The sequence below is a fragment of the Narcine bancroftii genome, chromosome 1, assembly GCF_036971445.1.
Source record: "Narcine bancroftii isolate sNarBan1 chromosome 1, sNarBan1.hap1, whole genome shotgun sequence".
In the NCBI taxonomy this organism is placed as follows: domain Eukaryota; kingdom Metazoa; phylum Chordata; class Chondrichthyes; order Torpediniformes; family Narcinidae; genus Narcine; species Narcine bancroftii.
The window spans coordinates 290,924,620-290,950,234 of record NC_091469.1 but is presented as its reverse complement, the minus strand read 5'-3'; the positions used below and the strand labels follow the sequence as shown (position 1 = coordinate 290,950,234).

Sequence of the window (25,615 nt, the reverse complement as noted above, 5' to 3'; positions counted from 1 at the left end):
AGTGAAGTGATGCCAATGAGTAATGCGGATTATACAGAACTTAAAAAAGAATCACCATTTAAATGGCAAACCCAAGCAATCCGATACCTAGGTATCAGGTTATACAATAACTTAAGCCACTTGTACAAACTAAATTATCAGCCATTAATAAAGAAATTACAGGCTTAGAACATTGGCAAGAATTACCGCTAATGTTGATAGGGAGGGTGAACTGCATTAAAATGAATGTGTTCCCAAGGATAACTTGAAACGTTATCAATTCCCTTAACAGAGAAATTCTTTGTAAAACTAAAGAGAATAATAAGGAAATTCTTGTGGAAAGTGGGGAAACTGAGGGTAGTGTTAGATAAATTAAGAGAGGTATAACCAAGGTGGTTTGCAGTTACCAAACTTCAGAAATTATTACAGAGCTGCACAATTGAGGTATTTATCAGATTTTTACCAGACGAGAGAAAAACCAGACTGGACTAAGATAGAACTAGATAAAATAGGATAGGAAATAGGAGAGAAGGTACTGGAACATATACTTTATAAGTGGGATGAAAAACTGGTGCAATATAATAGCTCACCAGTATTCCATCATTTACTTAATATATGGAAGAAGATGCATGTAGAAAGGAAAAAAATGAATTGCCAAATACCAAAAATGTTATTGACGCCTTTTACAATAGATAACCTTTCCTTTAGAGAATGGGAGAGAAAAGGAATCAAGAGAATAGAAATTTGTTTTTTGGGAAATAATTTATTAACATTTGAACAGTTGAAGGACAAATATGGAATAACTCACAGTACAATGTTTGCATACCATCAACTGAAAGCTTATTTAAAGGATTGAGATTACCAGAAGGAAGTAGCTTTGAATATGTGATTACAGACACAATGATAATAAAAAGATTTATAATGAGCATGTACATCAAGCTGCAAGAGAAGGAAAATGATGAAATAAGCTATAAACCTAGACAAAAGTGGGAAAAGGACTTAAATATAAAGATAAAGAATGAAACATGGGAAAAGTTATGTTCTGGAACTATGAAGAATACAATAAACCAAGGTTACGCATGATACAGTATAATTGGTTACACAGGGTATATATCACTCCTCCAAAATTAAAAGAATGGGATTCAACATTATCAGATAGGTGTTTTCACTGTAAAAATGAAATGGGAACAACAATACATGCAATTTGGGCATATACAAAAATGAATATATTTTGGGAAGAACTAAATCAGATAATAAATAAAATCACAAAAAAACAACATACCAAAAAATCCAGAGATCTTTCTTTTAAGTAACATAAGAAGTAAAGAATTAGGCCTCAAATTGGATAAAGCGCAAAAAAGATACATTATGATAGTCTTAGCAGTAGCAAAACAAATGTATAATGTCAACTTGGAAAATGGAAGAGTCTGAGCATACAACAATGGTACATGGAAATGAATAAATGTATTCCATTGGAAAAAAAATAACATATAATTAAAAAAAATAAAGTCACATTGTTTGAACAAATTTGGAAATCATACATGGAATATAACAGAGAGAGCTTGCCTCGGACCTCCATCCCCTAAAATGATAAGACGACAAAACGATTAGATTTAGTGTGTAAATGTAGATGACACATTTTTCTTTGTTTTTCCCCTGTGTGAAGACATGTTTTATTGTATTGTACATGTTGGTTTTACTACTGCCCGGACCGGGGCCTCCGTCTGCCTCACTCGACCGAGGCCGGGGCCGCCGTCTCCCCCTTGCTCCTGCCCGTATCGGGGCCGCCGCCGTCTACCCTTCGCCCGGACCGGGGCCGGGGCCGCTGCTGCTCTCCCTGTGCCCGGACTGGGGCCGCCGTCTCCCCCTTGCTCCTGCCCGGATCGGGGCCGCCGCCGTCTACCCTTCGCCCGGACCGGGGCCGGGGCCGCTGCTGCTCTCCCTGTGCCCGGACTGGGGCCGCCGCCTCCCACTCCCTGTCCGGACCGGGGCCTCCGTCTGCCTCACTCGACCGAGGCCGGGGCCGCCGTTTCCCCCTTGCTCCTGCCCGTATCGGGGCCGCCGCCGTCTACCCTTCGCCCGGACCGGGGCCGGGGCCGCCGCTGCTCTCCCTGTGCCCGGACTGGGGCCGCCGCCTCCCCCTTGCTCCTGCCCGTATCGGGGCCGCCGCCGTCTACCCTTCGCCCGGGCCGGGGCCGCCGCTGCTCTCCCTGTGCCCGGACTGGGGCCGCCGCCTCCCCCTTGCTCCTGCCCGTATCGGGGCCGCCGCCGTCTACCCTTCGCCCGGACCGGGGCCGGGGCCGCCGCTGCTCTCCCTGTGCCCGGACTGGGGCCGCCGCCTCCCCCTTGCTCCTGCCCGTATCGGGGCCGCCGCCGTCTACCCTTCGCAACTCAAAACGGTCAACCAGTTTACCTATCTCGGCTGCACCATTTCATCAGATGCAAGGATCGACAATGAGATAGACAACAGACTCGCCAAGGCAAATAGCGCCTTTGGAAGACTACACAAAAGAGTCTGGAAAAACAACCAACTGAAAAACCTCACAAAGATAAGCGTATACAGAGCCGTTGTCATACCCACACTCCTGTTCGGCTCCGAATCATGGGTCCTCTACCGGCACCACCTACGGCTCCTAGAACGCTTCCACCAGCGTTGTCTCCGCTCCATCCTCAACATCCATTGGAGCGCTCACACCCCTAACGTCGAGGTACTCGAGATGGCAGAGGTCGACAGCATCGAGTCCACGCTGCTGAAGATCCAGCTGCGCTGGATGGGTCACGTCTCCAGAATGGAGGACCATCGCCTTCCCAAGATCGTATTATATGGCGAGCTCTCCACTGGCCACCGTGACAGAGGTGCACCAAAGAAAAGGTACAAGGACTGCCTAAAGAAATCTCTTGGTGCCTGCCACATTGACCACCGCCAGTGGGCTGATAACGCCTCAAACCGTGCATCTTGGCGCCTCACAGTTTGGCGAGCAGCAGCCTCCTTTGAAGAAGACCGCAGAGCCCACCTCACTGACAAAAGGCAAAGGAGGAAAAACCCAACACCCAACCCCAACCAACCAATTTTCCCTTGCAACTGCTGCAATCGTGTCTGCCTGTCCCGCATCGGACTGGTCAGCCACAAACGAGCCTGCAGCTGACGTGGACTTTTTACCCCCTCCATAAATCTTCGTCCGCGAAGCCAAGCCAAAGACATGTTGGTTTTGGAGGGGGGTGGGAAAAAAGGGGGAAAATATTTAAAGAGAAACATTTGTATATATTTTGGTTGATATGGTTCACTGTGAGAAATAAAAACATTAAAAAAAAAGAACAAATTGTATGCTGGCCATTGCAATATGAGATCCATTCTGAAATTCTCCAGATTTAAGTGGGAGAAATAAGGACCAATTGAGAATAGAGGTTGTCCCTGAATGACAAATCCAACATTGATATCTTTAACAAAACTGATTGGAGGTGTATGATGTCAGTTCTGTGGAAATGTTTTTTAACCACTAAGTACTTTAGTTGGAATGAATGTAAGATGGCTGTGGAATTGTCTGTTAAATCCTGTTAAGTTACTTGCAAGACTGTAGGCCAAAAGTAAAAGGATAGATAGTATTTTTGGAAGATAAGGCAAGTTAGAATTAAAGCAAGTGAGATCACCGAACATCTGGCAGTTGTAAGTAATTACAGATGTCTGATCTGGATTCCTTTATGTAATTGCCTGTAATGTTGGATAGACTTAGTGAGATAGAAATAGCTTATTGAGTTTGTCATTCACAATGTACACAATCTCAATCCTTTCTTGCTGCTGCTGAACAGGTATTTATGAAGAAAAACTATAATAGTAAACTTATTGAATCAAGTTAACAGTAATCCTTGTCTTCAAAAGTGACTTGCAGTATTGAAGACAGTGCCACAAAGAGAATTTCAAGTGTCTCGATAGCTGTTGGAATAAAACTGTTCTTGAGCCTAGAGGTGCTGGGCTTTTGGCTTATTACCTTTTGTCCAGAGGTAGCAATGAGAAGCAATTGTGACCAGGGTGAAGGGGGTCCTTTATGGTGTAGGCTGCCTTCTTGAGGCAGTGCCTCACGTAGATATTTTCAATGATTGGGAGGTCAGAGACTGTGATGGAGCTGGTTGTGTTTTCTACCTTCTTTGTTTCTCGACAGTTGAATTCCCAAACCAGGCTGCGATGCGAACAGTCAGTATAGTTGGCACAGTGCACCTGTAGATGTTTGGAAGTGTGTCTGACAATATGCCAAATCGCCTCTGACTCCTTAGAATGTTGAGGCTTTGATGTGCTGCCTTCACGAAGGCTTCATGCTGGCTTCAGGAATGAGATATTGACCCAGGATTTTGAAGGTTCTGACTCTCTCTCTCATCATTGGACAGGTGCCTCCATCCTAAATCAAAAAGTAGCTCCTTGTTCTTGGTGACTTAGAGCAATATTGTTCTGGCATCGCAAAAACCCAGGTACTCGATCATTCTGACTCACGTTTCCAATTATTTGGTTAGCCACAATAGAGTCACCAGTGAATGTACCAGTTGATTAGAGTAGGAGTGACTTCCAAAGAAACTCGAACAAAATAAATGGTTAGGTCAAAGAAATGGAGATGATTACAAATATATGACAAGTGATCTCCATGAATTAAAACTAGGTGCTTAACTTAGCAAAGACTGGAAAGAATTCTGCATGATTCATTACTCACTGAAAATTTTAGAGTAAGTTTGAGTCCATCAACAGCAAACTGTTCATGTACTGGCATATGTTCTAAAGTTCTATAATGAGAAGATTGAAGCAGGGTAGGACTGTCCAACTCATTAATTGTTTAGAGCATATTGAGCTTTTGATCTCCATAACAAAACTGTTTCCATCAGTGAGGTTGGACAGTGATTTATTGTTATTTGAGAAAACCATATATTTTTCAGAACAGTGGACAAGGGATGTAGCAATGTGTGTTCAGCACATCTGTTGGAATTTACAAAGAAAAATGTGGAGACCAAAGCCTAAAATGTATTTCCCAATGAGTTTAGAATAAATGATATGTAATCCGATACAGTGCGATTATTTTTTTCCCCCGCTCTCTTTGATAAATATATACACTGCAAGCTGCTTATCGCTGATTTGTGCTGACCTAATTTATTCTAACTACAAGATGTCTGTGGCAAAGAGAGCTGCATTTATGAAGGATCTCTAATCCATAACAATAAGTATCACTGGTAATTGCTTTTACCTTTGCAGATCAGGAGTAATTGACTTGAGGGATTCATTCTACCCCTTCTGCCTTTTATATTTTGAGCAGAGGGAGGTTTGTTCATTGCACAGGGAGTTGGTGAGGCCACATCTGGAATATACTGCACAGTTGTGACCCTTTAAAGAAGGATATAGAAGTATTGGAGGCAGCCTGAAGGAGATTTACCAGGCATTCCTAAGGTGAGGGAGTTGTCCTATCAAGCATAACTGGAGAACTTGGGCTTGTTCAAACATCCTTGAAGAGGAGTCAACAGGTGGATGTTGAGATGTTTTCACTAGGGGGAGTTGAGAGGAAATGGGCAAAGTTACAGAATAAGGAACTAGTATGGGTCTTCTCTCAGTAGTGGGGGAACTGAGAAACCTGATCTACTATGTATTTAAATAGCAGTGTCCCAATCTGAACAGTTAAATTTCTCCCAAATTTCATGTCAGAGGGCTCCTCCTCTCCCATTCCCATTAGAAATAAGGATGTAAAATTGTCTCCAAAGTGTTGATGCTCAATTATTTCATGGATTCTTCATTTTGACATTGAGGTGATGAAATTGTCTAAAGTCGGATTGACCCACATTCCTTGGAATTTCAAAATGCAAGTTCATGAAATTTATACAACTTCTGAAGGGAATTGACAGAGTTGATGGTATTAGTTGAGAGATGTAGAACTGGGGTTAGATGTTTAGAAGAATGAATCATTTGGGACTGAATGGAAGAATAATTTCATCTACTTCAGAGGATCTGGTTCATCAGGGATTTTGTTTTAATTCTGGAAGGGATGGTTTTTTTTAACTCATTAGTAGAAAAGTGGTCTTGAGTGGGCCATGTATCTTTGAATTTACATTTAAAAAAATTACTTCAACATTTATATTGTACTTGACTACACTTAAGCATCCTGTTTCCTATTCTCCATTATTTCTCCTGATGTATACCTTTGAATTTCATAAGATTTAAAATGTGTAATTTTATCTTTTGTGAATCTTAGGGGATGTTTTGGAGTTGCAGACAAAGTATCTTTGATGAAATGAAGAAGAAATTCTATCAGGTAGTATTGGTACTGCATTAACAGGCTCTGAATGGTTGATTGGCATGCGGAAGAGTTGGTTTGGCAATAAAAAGGTCTGGCTGGGGTTTCTAACAAAAAGGCAAATGGAGATGGCTTGTCTTTCCAGATGAGTTGGTTTAATCTTCTGTAACCTAGGAAATTAGAAATTAAGAATCCCTGTGCTCTCCATTGTTTTTTTAAAAAAAAAGTACTGTTGCCAAGATTAACAATTCATTTTATTGTCATGTAATAATATAAACAATATAATATGCACCACATTCATTAACTTTTGCCTGCCATAAAAGGCAAACTCGCCATTAGCATTGCCCAGTGTCCCCAAACAATAAGGGAAAGAGAAGCAAAAGAGAGCCCCTTCAGAGACAGTGACTGTCCGTGGAGACTCCTGTTCAATCAATCAGCCACTTGAGCTCTGGTTCCAAATCTCTGATTTGATCCTGGAAGCTTTCAGCACCCGAGGACCTTTGGGAGACCTTCTTGCCCTCAGTGCCCTCTCGAATCCCAACTCTGATACCGAGTTCACATGAGTCAATCCCCAGCAAGCCCACAGGCTGGTTTGAGTCTTTTGGCTGCAAGTTGCCAGCAGCCCACAGCCTGTGCGAGTCCTTCAGCCACTGGGCCCCTCATTGTTCTGCTGATGTGTTCACCGTCCCAAGCTTCTTCTCAATGGGGTGGTGGGGGGAGAGGTTGTTGTTTTCTTTGTTTCCGATGCTGTGTGCAGGTCCGCTATTACCCTGGAGTCTGCAATCTCTTAAGATCAGCTGCCCAGCGCAGGCGTCGCCATTTTGGACACAGACCTCCATGGTTATTGGATGTTAAAAAAGAAACATAGTTAGCTTTTCTAACATGCTTCAGCAGTGCTGCCATTTTTAACTTTCTGCAGGTTTTAACTGAACAGTAGCCCCAGTCACTACTCCATCTGTGAAGCATTCTCTTTTCTAAGCATGTGTTTTCCTGACTTTCTAGTGCTAGACTTTGATATAACATTTTAAAAGGAAGTTTCTGTAGCTTTTATGATTTAAAAAAATTTGTGCGATCCCTTTTGCAGTGTTTGAATGGCTTCAGTTTGCTTTGACCTCTCTGCAGTGTGGTAGGAGGGGGCCATTTTGAATATGCAGTAAGCTAAAATCTGAACAGCTTTCATTTACATTTAATCAATCTGTGACCAGAGCAAAAAAAAAATCAGAACAAGTTAAAAATGTAATGTGGAGGGGTGTAATCAAGTGCTTGAGGGCAATTGTGAAATATTAAGGCAAATTTCCATCTTTCTACCAATGTTGCCCCACCAAGTCACTAATTCATGCACCTTGTATGTGAAATGTTGTCTAGTTTTCAGATGATATCACAAGTATTTATTTATTTTGTCTCTTTGTTGTTACACAAATCGAATTTCTTTAGCTAAATGCAGTGGAAGTTTAGAGACTCGTGGAACTAGGGGAACAATGACCACTGTCAAGATTCTAAGGATGACAGCTAAAGTTATTCAAAAAGGCAAATGGATTGTGCAAGACTGGAGCATGCAGCAAGACCATATTAGACCCCATGGCATAGTGAAAGCCGTTCTCGTGCTAACTTCAGAATGGGTCTATTCCTCTTGAACGTAGAACATTGCAGCAAAGTACAACCTCAAACCCATAACCCTCTATCCTCTTTGTACCTTGTGCCTGTCTCTTAAATGTCCTAGCCTCCACCATCACCCCTGGCACTGAATTCCAGGTGCACTCTACTCTGCATGAGAGAAAAAAATCCCTGACGTCTACCTTAAACTCGTTAGCTACATGCTTTGCATCAGAATCCAGCTACAATTCCCAGGGCTGAGACCTGCCTGCTTCCCATTTATCTGCAGGTTCATTGACCTGTGGATTTGTTATAGATTTGAGGATAGGCATTGATAGCTTTCTAAGCAGTTCAGTAACTAAATTGGAAGCTATTAGAATAAATGGTACAATGAATCTCTCCCTGCAGATATTGAGTTCACAGGTTTAATTTTCATGCTTATTTCATGCCTGCTTCCTGGTCATTACCTGACTTTGTCTCATTGTAAGCAGCTTTGTGAAATTCCACTGTCTAAATACTTCTCTGGTTAAGCCAAGTTATTTACACATTTTTACATAAAGAAAATTGCATTAAAAATGCTTCAATGTTGTTCAGGTTGATCATGGAACAAATCAACACAGCACAGGCCCTTTGGCCCTCAATGGTGTTCCTTCTAAAAAAAATTCTAAACCCTCTCTACCCCATAACCCTCTATTTTCCTTTCATCCATGTGTATTCTCTTTGGCTTGGCTTCGCGGACGAAGATTTATGGAGGGGGTAAAAAGTCCACGTCAGCTGCAGGCTCGTTTGTGGCTGACCAGTCCGATGCGGGACAGGCAGACACGATTGCAGCGGTTGCAAGGGAAAATTGGTTGGTTGGGGTTGGGTGTTGGGTTTTTCCTCCTTTGCCTTTTTCAGTGACCACCATGTGTATAAAAGTCTCTTAAATGCCCCTAATGTTTCAGCCTCCACCACCATCCCTGGCAAGGCACTCCAGGCACCCACAACTCTGTGTATTAAAAATAACATCCAAAACAGATGCTGGCTGTCCACTCGATCTATGCCTCATAATCTTGTAGACCTCTATCGAGTCTCTTCTCATTCTTCTGTGCTCCAAAGTGAAAAGTCCCAGCTCTGCTAGCCTTGCCTCATAAGAATTACTTCTCAATCCAAGCAACATCCTGGTGAATCTCCTCTGCATCCTCTCCACATCTTCCACATTCTTCCTATAACGAGGCAACCAGAACTGAACACAATACTCTCAGTGTAGTCTTACCAAAGATTTGTAGAGATGTAATATGTCCTCTGCTCCTGAATTCAATCCCCTCCCCCCCATTAATGAAGCCCAGCACCCCAGAGCTGCTCTTAACTATCCTATCAACCTGTGCAGCGACCTTGAGGGATGTGTGGATTTGGACACCAAGGTCCCTCTGTTCATCCACACTCTTAAGTAACTGACCGTTAACCCTGTACTCAGCCTTCTGGTTCGTCCTTCCAAAATGCATTACCTCACACTTCCATTTTTCTACCCAACTCTCCATCCTGTTTGACAACCTTTAACTCCATCCACAACTCCTCCAACCTTTGTGTCATCCGCAAACTTACTGACCCATCCATTCGCCTCTTCATCCAGGTCATTTATAAAAATAGCAGAGAAGAGGTCCCAGAACAGAACCCTACAGCACTCCACTAGTCACAGACCTTCAGGCAAATACTTTTATTCCACTACTATTCTCTTCCTGCAAGTAAATTTTTTTCTTTTTATCCATACAGCCAAATTCCATGATCCCATACCTCATGACATTCTAAATGAATCTCTCATGGGGGACCTTGTCAAATGCCTTGCTAATATACACCTATACTATCCTACCCTCATCAATTTCTTTTGTTACCTCATCAATAAACTCAATTAGACTCATGAGGCCATGCTGACTATCCTTGAGTAGACTGTACATGACTACTTATACTACCTTGACTGTACTGTTACAAACTAACAACCCTTTCAATTATTCTTTGTGGTAAAGGGACTTTCTTAGCACCAACACAGGAACAACATTGGAAAATTCACCAGACTGTGGTAAATTCAAAATATTATTAAACTATTAATAACATAACATTTCTTGACTCTAAACTTATTTAACTCTAAATTTAACCCTACTATGCGCAAATGTAAATATGTGCGTGTATATAGTTCAAAGTCCCACTGTAAAAAGTCAGTCTTTAAAAGTTCAGCATCATTGAGGTCTTGCTTGAAGGTCTTAAATTCTCAGTTCAGAAATAATTAAAAAGCACTTTTAAACATGATATCTTAGTCCTTTTACTCACAATGTGGTTATTTTCTTTCATGATGAATTCACAAACCCAGACAAGGGATAAACAAATGTAGTTATCTTCTTTCACAATGAAGACACAAACTAGACAAGGGTTAAATGAAGTGGCCTCACAAAAATAGACCCAGTAGAAATCTGTCCTCTTTTCCAAAGAGACATCAAAATGGGCTTCCTTATTTCCCAGGAGTAACACACAACAGCTCCAATTCTGGTTACTGTAACTCAACCCTATCTTTCACAAGGTTTAGATCCCTGTGTCAGAGGGTTTTGACTTCTGTACTCTCCGAACAGAACTCTTCCAAAACTGAACTCAGAATGTCTGAATTCGGTAATATAGTTCTCCAAATCATGTGACTGTTACATCATCACCGAGGTGAGTCCCAATTCTTGGAAACCACATGACCATCAGTTTTATTTCTACCAAAATTCTGTTCCTTTTTCAAAACCATTCCATATCCATTAACAACCTCTGACTTCACCTCTGTTCAAGAGGCTAAAACAGATGTATTCCTCAGCTGTTCTTGAATAATTAAGACCCACTTGAAATCCATTAGCTGTCTGTCCAAGACACATCACTAGAGAATGAACATTCCTCTCAGAAAACAATGGTTCTCTACAAATGTGCTGTGACCTGCCTGTGACTCTGTATTAACCCACAGCGAACTGACTAAGAATACAGATACAATATTTTAACTCTATAATTTACTAAGACATTTTTATAAAAGAAATATAGTTTAACCTTAAATTAAAGGTTAACACAAATCCGTTACAGTACATATCTTTCTTTGGCTTGGCTTCGCGGACGAAGATTTATGGAGGGGTAATGTCCACGTCACCTGCAGGCTCGTTTGTGACTGACAAGTCCGATGCGGGATAGGCAGACACGGTTGCAGCGGTTGCAAGGGAAAATTGGTTGGTTGGGGTTGGGTGTTGGGTTTTTCCTCTTTTGTCAGTGAGTACATATCTTTGGCTTGGCTTCGAGGACGAAGATTTATGGAGGGGGTAAAAGTCCACGTCAGCTGCAGGCTCGATTGTGGCTGACAAGTCCGATGCGGGACAGGCAGACGCGGTTGCAGGGGAAAATTGGTTGGTTGGGGTTGGGTGTTTCCTCCTTTGTCTTTTGTCAGTGAGGTGGGCTCTGCGGTCTTCTTCAAAGGAGGTTGCTGCCCGCCGAACTGTGAGGCGCCAAGATGCACGGTTTGAGGCGAGATCAGCCCACTGGCGGTGGTCAATGTGGCAGGCACCAAGAGATTTCTTTAGGCAGTCCTTGTACCTCTTCTTTGGTGCACCTCTGTCACGGTGGCCAGTGGAGAGCTCGCCATATAACACGATCTTGGGAAGGCGATGGTCCTCCATTCTGGAGATGTGACCCACCCAGCGCAGCTGGATCTTCAGCAGCGTGGACTCGATGCTGTCGGCCTCTGCCATCTCGAGTACTTCGATGTTAGGGATGAAGTCGCTCCAATGAATTTTGAGGATGGAGCGGAGACAACGCTGGTGGAAGCGTTCTAGGAGCCGTAGGTGATGCCGGTAGAGGACCCATGATTCGGAGCTGAACAGGAGTGTGGGTATGACAACGGCTCTGTATACACTAATCTTTGTGAGGTTTTTCAGTTGGTTGTTTTTCCAGACTCTTGTGTAGTCTTCCAAAGGCGCTATTTGCCTTGGAGAGTCTGTTGTCTATCTCGTTGTCGATCCTTGCATCTGATGAAATGGTGCAGCCGAGATAGGTAAACTGGTTGACCGTTTTGAGTTTTGTGTGCCCGATGGAGATGTGGGGAGGCTGGTAGTCATGGTGGGGAGCTGGCTGATGGAGGACCTCCGTTTTCTTCAGGCTGACTTCCAGGCCAAACATTTTGGCAGTTTCTGCAAAACAGGACGTCAAGCGCTGAAGAGCTGGCTCTGAATGGGCAACTAAAGCGGCATCGTCTGCAAAGAGTAGTTCACGGACAAGTTTCTCTTGTGTCTTGGTGTGAGCTTGCAGGCGCCTCACATTGAAGAGACTGCCATCCGTGCGGTACCGGATGTAAACAGCATCTTCATTGTTGAGGTCTTTCATGGCTTGGTTCAGCATCATGCTGAAGAAGATTGAAAAGAGGGTTGGTGAGAGAACACAGCCTTGCTTCACGCCATTGTTAATGGTGAAGGGTTCAGAGAGCTCATTGCTGTATCTGACCCGACCTTGTTGGTTTTCGTGCAGTTGGATAATCATGTTGAGGAACTTTATTATGATACATACACAGTAAATATATCACAAATTCAGCACTTCATCACATTGATAAATAAAAATATAATATAAAATAAACATGTGTAAATAATTTTTTACAGGATACCCTTCATTAATCAAACAACTAACAGGAATAAGCTATTTCCCAGCCTGGCAGTCCTGATTTTGATGGTCCCGTACCTTCCTCCTGATGGTAGTCAGTCAAAATTACTGTGTGATGGATGGGATGGATCATCAGTAATTCTTTGAGCCCTATTTAAGCAATGCTCACAGCAAATTTGTCATCAATAGAGAAAAGGGAAACCCCAGTGACCTCTTGGCCGTTTTAATAATCCTCTGTTGACTTGCACTCCGATGCTTTGCAGTTACCATACAATACAATGATGCAGCCAGACAGAACTCTCAACAGTGGTCCTATAAAATGTTATCAAGTTATGCAGCTCAATATGTTGCTTTCTGTCCTTGTAAACTGGTTTACAAGCAAGCCCTTTAATTGTCAGGACTATTTGTTTCACCATATCAATTCAGTAGTTTATTTTCTGATATTAAAATGTGCAACAGTCAAAAAATAGCCCAACTTGTCCATGCTGCTGTCAAAAATCCATACGAGCCAACTCTCACACCTTGTCATCTATTCCTTTCTTCCTCTTGCAGTTATAAAGTTTCCTCTGACATGTTTTCTCTTGTTCATCTCAACTATTATCTAAAATTCTGATTAGTGACTCTACCTTGGTGCTGGAAGAATGCGAGATAGTTTGGCGTCCAGTGAGTCGACATGTTCCATGTTCTTGGTCCTGAGTATGAGTGTTTTCAGCTTTGGGAACTTCCTGCTTACCCTTCTGTGCTGGAAATAAAGCATTCTGTAATTTGCAACTAATGTAGTAAAGAACAGAATATAAATTTGTGTCATGTACTTTAACCTGTTACAATTGTAAGTTATTTCATTTGCCAGCCAGTTGAAATGAGGAAATTATTTTTGTTAACTTTGGGAGCTTTATTAAAGATATTAACATTTAACACAGTACAAAAATATCTATTTGTGGTGTGTTTCTTTCAAATTTCTGTTATCTGCCAATTGGCAGACAAAAATGGAGCAGATTGCGCATGAGAAATGTCTATGTTCTTGCAAGTCTGGTCTCCTGTTGTGCATGCAAGTGGCAGCCAGTGTACACAAATGTTTTTGATGGTGGTGAGAAGGCTTCTCTTCAGGTAAGATGGGACTGTTTGTTTGTATCCACCTGTGGTTAGGTGCCCCAGAACTTCTTAAACCATGCAGCTGTCCCTTAATATTTCATGGTCAATACTGAAATGGGGGTTGGAAATGCAACTTTTTGACTCAAACTGGAGTGAACCACATTATTTCCCAGAGGCTGAAGTAAATCTAAGTCACCTTGCATCCTTAGGTCAGGCTGACTGCCGTGCTTTTATTCTGTGCAATGAACTAGGTACAATCAAGTCACTGAACAAAGAATTTGGTACTTGCAGTAAGGTTCTGATCCTCTTCAATGGTTCCAGCCTTGAGTTTGGACACATGAAGAGGACAACTGTGTTGGTCGTTCCCGTCAGTTTGCATCGTTACCTTGATCTCCATATACAGCTGTACTATCTGTCAAGTTTCAGCCATGAAATAACTTGTGTGACTGCTGCAGCTGTCTTTACTGCCATGCCAATAAGATGACAGAGAGCCCAATGTTATTGCTACATAATGAAAATAGACTGTAGCGGAGAGCGTGAGTGAGGGCCATTTTGGGAGGAAGAGAGAGGGGGAATTAGAGAAGATATTACATTGTGGTGGAAGGGGGAAAGATGTGGAATTAGAAACGATGGAAAGAGGCAGAGATGTATTATGAAGGAAATATATAGTGGAGGGGAAGAAAGAATGAGTGTGCTGAAGTGATTTCCATAATTGTAGCTGCAGGAACCTACTTTCACACAAGGTTGATAGATTCAGATCATTGATGCCAGGATTAGAGCTATAGACTTTTCCACTGATGAATCAGGAGATGGTCTTCAGGGCAGGTGTGTGTATGCTGTGTCAGATGTTGCTCTTGTTACGAGTTCAGTGAACTCCATATACCAGCAGAAATAGAAATACACCAAAGCAATGGTTCCTTAAACAAAATTTGGTACAATTTTTTGGGAATAGAACAACAGGATCAACACTTAACTTTTCACCACTAAGTTATTTACACAATCCCTCTCCCACAACCTAACCTAAGCGCGCGTGTAATGTGTTTTCAAGAAAGTCCTTTTTACTGACCAATCTTCCACTTTCCACGTTTCCAAGGCTACAGTTTCCAGTAATTTTCAGTCCGATGCATAGAATCAAACAGTCATTACATTCAAGCAAACTTCAGTGCTTTACTTACAATTACCAGGCAGGAAAGTTCTGGAGGGTTACATAGAAATGGTTGTTGCTTGTTAGACACCCCAACCAGGAGTGTCTTCCAGAAGTCTTCTTTCCAGGTTCTTCTCACAGAATTCTTCTCCTCTTTGTCACACAGGGAAGACTAGCCACCACTCCTGAGTACACTCAGGCTACCATATTAGAACTCTGCCCAGTCTTGAAAAAGGATACCTTTTCAGCAGGTTCCTCTTCTGTCCAGCTTTTTCTCAGTCTGTTCCCTGCTAACTGACTTCTCTCTCGTTCTCTGCCCTTCCCCTCCTGATGTTCCAGGCACTGTTATTTTTTTGGTTTCAGTTTGTCAATGTTGCAATTTTTGTGCTTTACAAAAAACACATGGCCCCCAACTCTCTGCAAATGTTTCATTTTCTGGGGTATACTTGCAAATGTTGCTAAAGCCCAGAATCTTCTGTTTGCACCTGCCCTCGGAACTCTGCCAAACATTGTTTTGTCTGTAAAATGCATGCAACGTAACAGCTGATCCTTTTATAAGCATTAACCCACTGTGTAAACCCTTCAGTTGTTTCATCTGGTTTCTCGGTGCTCTCAGTGCATCGGTTAAAAGGTTCATATAATACCATGACAAATGTCGCTTCTCCACTTTGTGTGGTCATGATGTAGAAATTGCCAAGGACTGGCAGGGATGTTGCATTCATCAAAGGAGCTTTGGGTGCATCCTTGCATCTTTTCCTCTCTTGTAATCTCTTCCTGTTTCACAGCTCAGAGTGTTTGTCTATTTGAGGAGTCTGGTGTCAGACATACAAATGACATAGGCTGCCTAATGTAGCTGAGTAAATGTGACTCGGACTTCAGTGTTAGCTTGGAGAAAGGCACCGTCAGTTTGCTTATCCTTCCAGTGAATTCGGAGAATTTTGCAGTGGCTGAATTGATGAACTATGCATCATTGCATGGTGCACAAATGCTGGAGAAACTCAGCAGGTCATGCAGCATCTACAGGAAGTAATTGTAGATGTGGTACAATTTCGTTAGCTAGTGGGTGGTGAATCTGTAGAATTTGTTGCGGCAGGTGAATGTGGAGGACAGGTCATTGGGTGTATTTAAAGGAAAAAAATGTAAAAGGTGCCTGGGAAGTGGGGCTGAGTGGGAAAATGGATCAGTTCGTGATTGAATGGCAAAGCAGACTCGATGGGCTGAATAGCCAGTTTCTGCTCCTCAGTCTTATTGTCCAAAGGGTAACCAACAAGTTGGGACTAAACCCTTTGTCAAAATAGCAAAGCATCTAATAAAAAGGTGGAGGAGGGAGAGGAAAGGAGGTGAGGAAGGGACAGGGGGAGGAACATTGGCTAACAAGTGGATACAGGTGAAAAGGTAGAAGAGAAAAAAAAGCTGAGAAAGAGATAGGAGAAGGTAGCTCTCTGAATGGAGAGGGAAGGTGGTGGGGAACTGGAGGAAAGGAGATGGAGTTGGAGACTGGGGGAGAGGGAAGGGGTAGAGACCTGGAGGAAAGGAGTCAGAGAGATGGGGCTACAACCCAGCATTTGCAGATTTTCCTGTTTAACTACCATTGCACGATTAAGTTTTCAAAATTATTTTGCACATAACCTCTGATCCATAAGATCTTATCTCAATAATTGTCAGTAATTATTATTTTAAAATGATCTTAACTTTTAAAGTAATGTATTTTTTAAAGTTAAATTCCAAGATAACAGTGTGCAACTTTATTCCTTCTTATTTAATCTGTGTGAATTCTTCTAACGGAATGGCTGGCCAACCTATTATGGATGCCCCAGGTGGTTCAAAAGTGAAAATCTCATTGGAATTATTCCATCCATATTGTAGAGGCTATTAAATTTTTAGATCAGCAACACCCATCGTACCTGACCTCAAGATTTGGGTCACAATGTTGGGCTGAGAAAATAATTGATGGTGATTTCTCTCCTGTTCAAGCAGCCAAGGAAGGAAATTTACACAAGGACCTAGAGACGGCCAAAAACTAGAGACCATCTGGTATGATAAAGGTACAGCTGGAGACAAGAGTAAAAGATAATGAGCAGAGAGATGAGAGAAGAGGAATTGCTAATCAGCGCAGTGTCTTGTGGTGGAAGTAGTTTCAGTCATATCTATTGAAAGCTACGGTATTTGAAGGGGAGATAAGTTACCAGGCTATAGTTAAAACTGGGAATAATGAAGCCAGTCCAGACACACAAGGCCAAATAAATTGATACAGCACAGAAATGGGCCCTTTGACCCAATGGATCTATGCCAACCATCAAGCATCCATTAACACAGATCTTACAGGAAGCCTGTGAAAAATCTACATCGCACCAGAAGTCAGTTAGGATCAATCCCAAGTCGCTGGAGCTGAGAGATACTGGCCTAGTGTGCCACCCAAATGACCCCACCAAAATCTCACCCTTCGCACAAACATTTGCTGCCCAGCTACCAGTTCCACTCATCTGTCAAAAGGCAGCAGCCCTGATGCCACCCCTAGGAATTCTGCTGCAGAATCTTTAGTCTGGAGATCCCAGTTTGACGTTGTTGAATGCGAGGTTGGAATCTGGATCTTTTTTCTGATATCTATGTGATTTGCATTCTGCAGCTTGCTTTGAATTTGTCATTTCAATTTTATTGTCTGCAATGGTTAACACAGAAAAATTCATGTTGTTTTGTCTTAGGCTAACTTTATAATTGGGTGAGAAACATATGGTGCAGTCAAAAATGGTGAAAGTAAATAAAGTTTGTTTCTGATGTTGAAAGGTTGCTTCTCTGTTAAAATAACCCTATTTCTTTGCAGTCAGAGACGGCAGCAGATGAACCACGGGTGCTGTGCATTGTCCAGGACACCACCAATGCCAAGGCGGTCACTCAGCGGCTCACTATAAACTTGCCTGCATCGACATCACTCAAGCAGCTGTTTGATGACGTCTCGGCTAAAGCAGGCTATGTCAATGGCACCTTTGAGTTGGTCTGGAGTAATGCTCTGAACAACCCTGACCAGGTAATCTTGAGAGTTTGGACACTGAGTTCCAAACTCATCACATCTGTTCTTATAACAATCTCATTTTAGGAAATAATGAGAGTAAGAGATAAATTGCTAATTTCCCTGAAAGCTAATGGGCAAGGTTCACGAGCAAACCATCTGTGGATTATGTTGTACAACATTGGACTTCCACAAAAGTACAGCAAATCTGCATCTTGAATTGTCTATTTGCTTGTAGTTGGGAGTGTCTGTGTTTGCCCTTGAAATCCAGTCATACCTGGAACATGTTCTTGGGTGGTGTCTTGCACCAGGAAACTGCTCCAGTTGGTTTTTGCTGCTCAACACAGGGTCCTACCAGATACAACTGGCAAGTTTTGACCGAGAGTTGTGAATTCACTCCACGGTATCCTTCCCATGAAAGTCCAGTATTTCAGAGAGAGTTGGTTTGCAAGTCCAGTGTGCAGAGCAGGAGAGTAAATGCAAATGAGAGGGAGATAAAGCTTATATTGCATTATTTTAATGCAAGGAGTCTTGCTTGTAAAGTAGATGATCTCAAAGTTTTAACACATACAGGCTTCTGGATATTTTTTGTGAGGTAAGTGGAGGACTTTCAAAGGTGAAATTTTGAGAGTACAGAGTTTGTATGTTCCTGTCAGAATTAAAGGCAAGGTTAGCAGGCTTAGGGAACCTTGGTTTTTGAGGGATATTGGGGAGCTAGTTTAGAAGAGAGAGGTAGGTGTAGAGCAGGTACAGGCAACAGAGCAAATGAGGAATATTAAAAATGCAAGAAAAACCTCAAGAAAGAAATCAGGAAGGCTTAAAAAAAAGAGACATGAAGTTGCTTTTAATGTGAAGGAAAATTCTGTGGGTTTCTACAGGCGTATAAAAGCAAAATAATAGCAGGGGACAAAATTAGTCTCCTTGAAGATCAGAATGGTTGATTTGTACGGAGCTAAAAATGATGGTGAGATCTTAATTTTTTTTTCATCAGTATTCATTCAGGAAACAGGCACAGAGTCGTGGGAAGTAAGGAAAACAAGCAGAGAGGTCATGGAACCTATACAGATTAAAGAGGAGGAAGTGCTTGCTGTCTTTAAGCAAATAAATCCCCAGGGCCTGATAAGATGTTCCCTTGGACCTTGAAGGAGGCGAGAAATTGCAGAGCCTCTGGCAGAAATATTTAAAATGTCCTTAGCCACGGATGTGGTGCCCAAGGATTGGAGGGTAGCTCACATTGTTCTGTTGCTTTTATAAAAAAAAAAACTCCAAAAGTTAGCCTGGAAATTACAGAACGATGAGGCTGATGTCAGTCATGGGTAAATTTTTGGAAGGTGTTCTAAGAGATCAGATGGACAATTATTTGGATAGATGGAACTGAATAGGGATAGTCAACATGGCTTTGTGCATGGAAGGTCAAGTTTAACCAATCTTTTTCAAGGAGGTTACCAGGAAAGTTGATTAAGAAAAAGCTGTGGATGTTGTCTACATGGACTTTAGTAAGACCTTTGACAAGGTCCCATAAGGGGTATTAGTCATGAAGGATTGAACGTTAGGTATTCATGATGAAGTAGTGAACAGGATTCAATAATGATGAGAAGCCAAAGAGTAGTGGTGGATGATTGCTTAGACTGGAGATCTGTGACTAGTGGTGTGCCTCAAGAATCAGTGCTGAGACCATTGTTGTTTGTCATCTATATCAATGATCTGAAAGATAATGTGGTAAATTGGATCAGCAAGTTTGTATATGACACTAAGATTGGAGACGTTATGGACAGTGAAGAAGGTTTTCAAAGTTTGCAGAGGGATCTGGACCAGCTGGAAAGTGACAGATGGAATTTAATGCAGACAAGTGTGAGTTATTGCATTTTCCAAGGACAAACCAAGAAAGGACTTATAAGGTGAATGGTAGGAGACTAAGGAGCGCAGTAGAACAGGGACCTGGCAATACAGAATCATAATTCCCTGAAAAGTGGTATCACAGGTGGATAGGGTAGTAAAGAGAATTTTTAGCATACTGGCCTTCATAAATCAAAGTAAAGTACAGGAGATGGGATGTTAAGGTAAAGTTGTATAAGACATTGGTGAGGCCAAATTTGTGCCGTTTTGGTAACCTATCTAAAGAAAAGATATCAATAAAATAGAAAGAGTGCAGAGAAGATTTACTAGGATGTTGCCAGGACTTCAGGAACTGAGTTACAGGGAAAAGTTAAACAGATTAGAACTTTATTCCCTGGAGCATAGAAGAATGAGGGGATATTTGATGGAGGTATTTAAAATTATGAGGGGGATTGAATGAGTAAATGAAGATGGGATTTTTCCACCGAGGGGTGAGATACAAACGAGAGGACGTGGGTTAAGAGCGAAAGGGGAAAGGTTTAGGGGGAATTTCTTCACACAGAATGGTGGGAGTGTGGAACGAGCTGCTTGCTAAGATGGTGAATGAGGGCTCAATTTTGACATTTCAGAAGAATTTGGACAAGTATATGAATGGGAGAGGTGTAGAGGGCTATGTTTGAGGTGCAGGTCAGTGGGGCAAGAGTGAATAATAATCCAAAATGAACTAGAAAGGCTTGGTTCTGTGCTGTAATGTTCTAAGAAAAAAAAAGCCTAACCCTTTTTGTAAGAAATAGGTAGAGGTGCATGTGCGTTATTCTGATTTTTGAGTCCAGAATAACCAGGAAAGTCATTAGCTGAACTGAATGCAGCTGTGGTAATAATTCTCACCATTCAGAAATGTGACTGAGCACCATGCTAAATTCTTACTACATTCTAACGGTGTTAAAGGCGGACTTGTAATTTTAACATTTAAGTATTTTGACAGGTACATGGATGTGAGAAGTATGGGGGGGCTATGGACTGGGTGTAGGGCAGTGAGACTAGGCAAAAAAAAGGTTTGGCCCAGACTAGAAAGGCTGTTTCAGTTCTGTAGTGTTCTATGGTTCACTGGAAGTGGTTGATTGCATCCCAGGTTTCCAAATTTTGAAGTGGATCCAAAGTCAGCTTGGCATTAGGAGATGGAGGGTGATGGTTGAGGGTTATGTTTGTGATTGGATGCCTGTGACTATTCGTATTTCACAGGGTTCAGCGCTGGGACTCTTGCTCTTTGTATGTGGGTGTAGGAGGCAAGATCAGTAAGTGCTCAGATGAAACAAAAGTTGGAGTAGGTATTTTGTTGGTGAAATGGGCTGAGAATTGGCAGATGAAGTTTTAGTCCAGATATGTGTGAAGCAGTGCATTTTTGAAGATGACATGAGGCTGGGATATCATAAATGGGACGATTCTGGGGAGCTTTTTGTAGATCAGGGGGACCTTGGTGTGCAAGCCAAAAATCAATGAAGGTGGCAGTGCAGGTTAATGTGGTTACAAAGACAAATGGGATACTGGCCTTTATTAGTTGAGACTTTGAATACAAAAGCAAGCAGGTTATCCTCCAGGAGAGGCTGGGTATGTTTTCCTTCGAGTAGAGCAGGTTAAGAGGGACACGAATGAGGTACATAAAATTGATGGAATGAGGAAGGGTAGATTGCAGTTATCTTTTACCTCTGATTAAAACTTGAGGTCATAGATTTTGTTTGAGGGTCAAGATTTAGGGTGGATCTGAGGGGACCTTTGTTTATCCAGAGATTGGTGTGTATCTGGGATACACTGGAGGGAGTGGTGGAAGTAGAGAACTTGAGAGGTGTCTAGACAAGCACTTGAATCATCCACACCTGGAGTTATGGCCAAGTGCTGGAGGGTGGCATTAACACAGATGAGTGCCCACTGGTCAGAATGAATAGTGGGATGAATGGCCTGTTTCCATACTGTATGTCTGATTCTATGACATAACTTTCAAAAAACATCTTTTCAACTGTGTGGGTCGTCTTTGATTACACTTGCACAACCAAAATCTCCTCAACAATAGAATTGTAGAATCATTCAGCATATCATATAATGTGCTGGTTTTCTTTCTCAAAGTATTATCCAGGTAGTCATCCAAAATACTTTAATTTTTTTTAACCCGTTAAAATATCAGCCAGTCCTTTTGAACCATTCTAATAAATCTCTACCTGCAATAAAATCTTTTTCAAGTCAGATACTCAGTTGTGCACAGTGCTTAGTTTGGGGCCAAAATATTTTTCAAAGAAAGAAAAGTCTGAATTTACTTTGCCCTTTGTTTTTAGGGTGAGCCACAGTTATGGAGATCTTTTGAAATGCCATGTTTTAATTTAGGAAATAGCGCATCTTGCACTTTCAGTCCCCAATAAAAGTGGGGGGATCACTTCTAGATGATCAAATTTGTTTTGGTTAAAATTTGAGAGTTAATTTGTAACCTCTGGTTACTTCAGAACAGAATGAGACTTGAGGTGAAGGGGTATTTTGAAAGGCAAAGAGAAAAGTGAGGGTCAACTGTAGGTAAGAGCTCAAGTGTATCTGGAGAGGCAAAAATGCAAGCACAGAGTACACCAGCAAATAGAGGCAAGTTAAAATTAAGACCTTGTTATCTGAATGCATATAGCATTCATAACAAGATAGATTAATTGATGTCTCAAATAGAAATAAATGGATATGATCTGATAGCCCTCACAGACGTGATTGTAAGATAACCAAGGCTGGGAACTAAATTTGACATTTTGAAGGATAAGCTTAAAAGCTAATGATGGGATAAGACTGTTCGTGAATGACTTCAGTGGAGAGGAATCATACTGGTTCAAAAAAAAATGCATCATTTTGGACATGCAAAATAGTGTTGGCAAGAAGTTAGTGGTGTGAGTAGCATATAGGCCTTCATATACTATAATACAGAGAATAAATTAAGGCCGCAGCTAAGAAAGTAGTTGAGGACATTCAATTGTCATAGTCTGGAATATGCCTCTTGGATCATCAAGTGTGTTCCACCGTTTCATGAGATCCTGGCTGATCTGATTGTCGCCTTGATCCTGCATTTTCCTATAATAGCCTTTCACTACCTTGCACATTAAGTGTCTGTCTACCTGTCTTAAAATGATTGCTTCTATTCTCCTTCAAGAATGACCACTCCAGATGTCTCCTTTACAATAATTTTTAATTTTCCTTCTGATGCACTTCTTGTGAACTGGGCTGGAGATTTTTTGCTTCGTCTCCCCTTCATGAATAAACGAGCTGTATTTACTATTTTCAATTGAATGCAACCTTCCCGGAATCAAATGTGCAAAGGGTAATGTTGAGCACAAGTTTGTATTTTATTTGGGATGGTTTCTTTGAGCAGAGTATAGATGAATCAATCAGGGAGCAGGCTGTGAACAATCTTGTACTGAGTAATGAGGTATTAATTAATGGTAAAGATGTGTGATGTGGCTAACAGATCAGACTACAGTAAAGATAAAGGTTTCCGACCTGAAATATCAACTGTTTCCATTTCCACAGGTGCAGCCTCATTTGCTAAGTGTTGATGGCAGTTTGTTTTTATTTCAGATTTCTAGCACCTGTAGTTTTGTAATTCATGTAGATTTTCACCCAGACATGTCTTATTTTACACTCTTAATAGTAATTCCATTTGGCTTCCTTTGTTTAATTGTCCACATTGTTTTGCTCTGTTCCAGAGCCCCCTGGATTATACTAGTGAAAAACCTCTCTCTGATTCTGGATTTGAACCAGGAAAGAAAAACTTCCTTCATCTTACAGACAAAGATGGAGAGCAGCCCCAGTTTGTATCGGTAGGTGGCTTTACCCTTCGACAAGGGGTGAATTGTCGTCGCAGCTGACTAATATTTAGAATTGATTCGCTTTCTGGTTTGTGTAGGTTCCACTTCAGTGAGTTTTGAGACTTTTCTACAAATATGAACAAGTAAGCTTCACAGCCACTTCAGAATATTTGTTGTATGTGTGGTGCTGGAGAGGTCCTGAGGCTTTTGGGTAATATACAATCAGTGAAATATGGAAATGCTCATATGGACAGGCGACATCTGTAGAGAGAGAAATGGGGTTTGTTGCAGTGCAATGATCTTCCATTGGAAAAGTTCATTTTCTCATGAAAGGTCATTGACGTGAACATTAACTTTCTCTCTCCGTAGATGCGGCCTGACCTGTTAAGAAATTGTGCTTTGTTTTTCGGCCTCTGCAATGTTTAGATGATGCACAAAATTAACCTTGCTGATAACACTCAAACCAAGTGAGATCTTTTTTGATCATTAAAGCTCAAGTGCAGTGGCAGGAAAAATGGGCGGGGTGGAGGGAAAACATCCACTGAATCTAATAATAAACACTTTCACCAATTGGTGATTTGATTAACACTAGTACTCTCCTGGAGAACCTAGGGTATCTGTCATGAGACAGGAATCTCATGAATTACTATGTTCTCAAGTCATAACATATTATATTAAACATGCCTCCAGAAGTTCTTTGCAAACTAAAAACCCTGTATTTCATCAAATTTATAATTATGGAGTAATGGTCCATCGACTGTCATGTAATTATTTCATTAGGCTCCCTTCAAGCATCTCTTGGCAATTTTCATCATTTGTAGGCTAGGAGGATGTATTACATGTATGCAATATCTCTGCAGGATGAGTCTGGAACAGCAGAAAGTAGTGGACATGATGACAGCACTCAGGAAAGGATTATTGGCCCTCCACTAAGGGAGAACTCCATGGGCAGTGGAGATTACAGCCATTACAGCTACTCGTACTCTCCCATCTTGGGAAAATCAGAAACTGGTGAGTGATCAAAACACAGCAAATGTTCTCGGCCGCACAACTATACTTTTGTAACAAGCTTTCCATTTATTTTAAAGCTACTGTGCTTTTGAGAAGTTGATTACTTATTAGAAATATTAAAATGTATGAAAAATTAAATTGTTTGAGAATGAAAGCAAAATGTAATCCTGTGTATGCTTAAACCTGCATTAAATAGGGAAATTGTGGAAAAACTATTGTTTCCTGGAGTAGTGTATTTGTTCCCTGAGAGTATTTGAATGGCTAAAGATTTCACCTTGTTGCTTGGTATGGTTCTTTGTGGGTTTGTTATTTCATTCAAAAATTTTGGTCTGCTTAAAACTTAACTGAAACTTTGTGGTTATTTTCGCGTTAGAGCGTGGCAGATGTATTCTGTTCAGAGCCTGTGAGCTTTGGCTGCAGATGAAGTGTTATTCACTAAATAGAATTATTTTTGTTTGCCTGATGTACAGTCTCAACTTCTGCTGCTTGGTCTGTTGAAATAATGCCATCAGACCCAGCAAAGGGAGAGATGTAGTTTTTGACAGCATTGGTTAAGTGATGAGTGATGATTAGAACATAATATGGGAAGGGAATGAATAACTTCCTGCTGTTCAAATCATTCAGTGTCGTGTACATTATGTCTGCTTTGTCAGTTTGTCTCCCGACCTTTCACTAAATTCATGTCTATTCTTGTTACCACAGCACCACTGTTGTGCACTAATCCCATACTCTTATTCCCTTAATGTCTAAATATCTATTGATCCCTGACTTGAGTGTATTCAGAGACTGAGCTTCCACTGTTGTCTTGGATAAAGAACTCCAGAGGTGCTCTCTTCTAAATGAAGAAATTCTTTCTCATTTCCAAATAGCTGGCCACTTACTTTGAAGACTGAAGCCTGGTGCTGGACATCCTAGTAAAAAGAAACATCAATTTCATAACTACCTTCCCATGACTAGTAAGAATTTTGTTTCAATGAGATTACTTTGCATTTGTCTAAACTCAGGAGAGCAGGCCTACTAGTCCACTTAAACTGTCCTTCAGGGCAAACACCCTGTCTCAGAAATCAATTTGGTAAACATTTGCTGCTCTCCCTCTATCAGTCCTTGCATAAGGAGATCTGACATACACAATGTTCCAGGTGTGTCTGACTAGGGCCCTAAATTGGACAAAGACATAGTTTATTGCCTTAATTGCTTTCTGAGTCTGAATGTCGGTTTATGCATGAGT

At 41.5% G+C, this 25,615-nt stretch overlaps 2 protein-coding genes across 8 annotated transcripts in view; one reads left to right on the top strand and one right to left on the bottom strand.

Annotated features, from left to right (window-relative positions):
• usp47 (ubiquitin specific peptidase 47) overlaps positions 1-25,615 on the top strand; it is a 148,627-nt gene that overhangs the window by 29,910 nt on the left and 93,102 nt on the right. For 5 of the 6 annotated variants that reach the window (XM_069903596.1, XM_069903617.1, XM_069903590.1 and 2 more), the window contains 3 exons: positions 17,528-17,731; positions 23,275-23,388; positions 24,237-24,387. In XM_069903596.1, coding sequence (XP_069759697.1) covers positions 17,528-17,731; positions 23,275-23,388; positions 24,237-24,387 — 469 coding nt within the window. Of the gene's footprint in view, positions 1-17,527; positions 17,732-23,274; positions 23,389-24,236; positions 24,388-25,256; positions 25,344-25,615 lie in introns of those variants that run through there. The other variant, XM_069903608.1, reaches the window with a different exon arrangement.
• Positions 1,319-15,031, bottom strand: LOC138745989 (uncharacterized). 2 transcript variants are annotated; one of them, XR_011346645.1, is made up of 3 exons: positions 14,738-15,031; positions 13,097-13,212; positions 1,319-1,561 (listed from the first exon to the last, which is right to left on the bottom strand). XR_011346645.1 is itself a non-coding variant. In XM_069903640.1 (2 exons), exon 2 carries the CDS (start codon positions 12,351-12,353, stop codon positions 11,733-11,735), a length of 621 nt encoding a protein of 206 aa, XP_069759741.1. In that variant the 5' UTR covers positions 12,354-13,212; positions 14,738-15,031; the 3' UTR covers positions 11,547-11,732. The 2 variants fall into 2 exon arrangements, 1 of the variants encoding a protein (XP_069759741.1); XM_069903640.1 differs by lacking the exon at positions 1,319-1,561 and having other exon boundaries at positions 11,547-13,212.

Bases quoted from the DNA above. Each gene is read 5' to 3' on its own strand.
- LOC138745989 (XM_069903640.1), bottom strand. From the start codon at position 12,353: ATGATTATCCAACTGCACGAAAACCAACAAGGTCGGGTCAGATACAGC.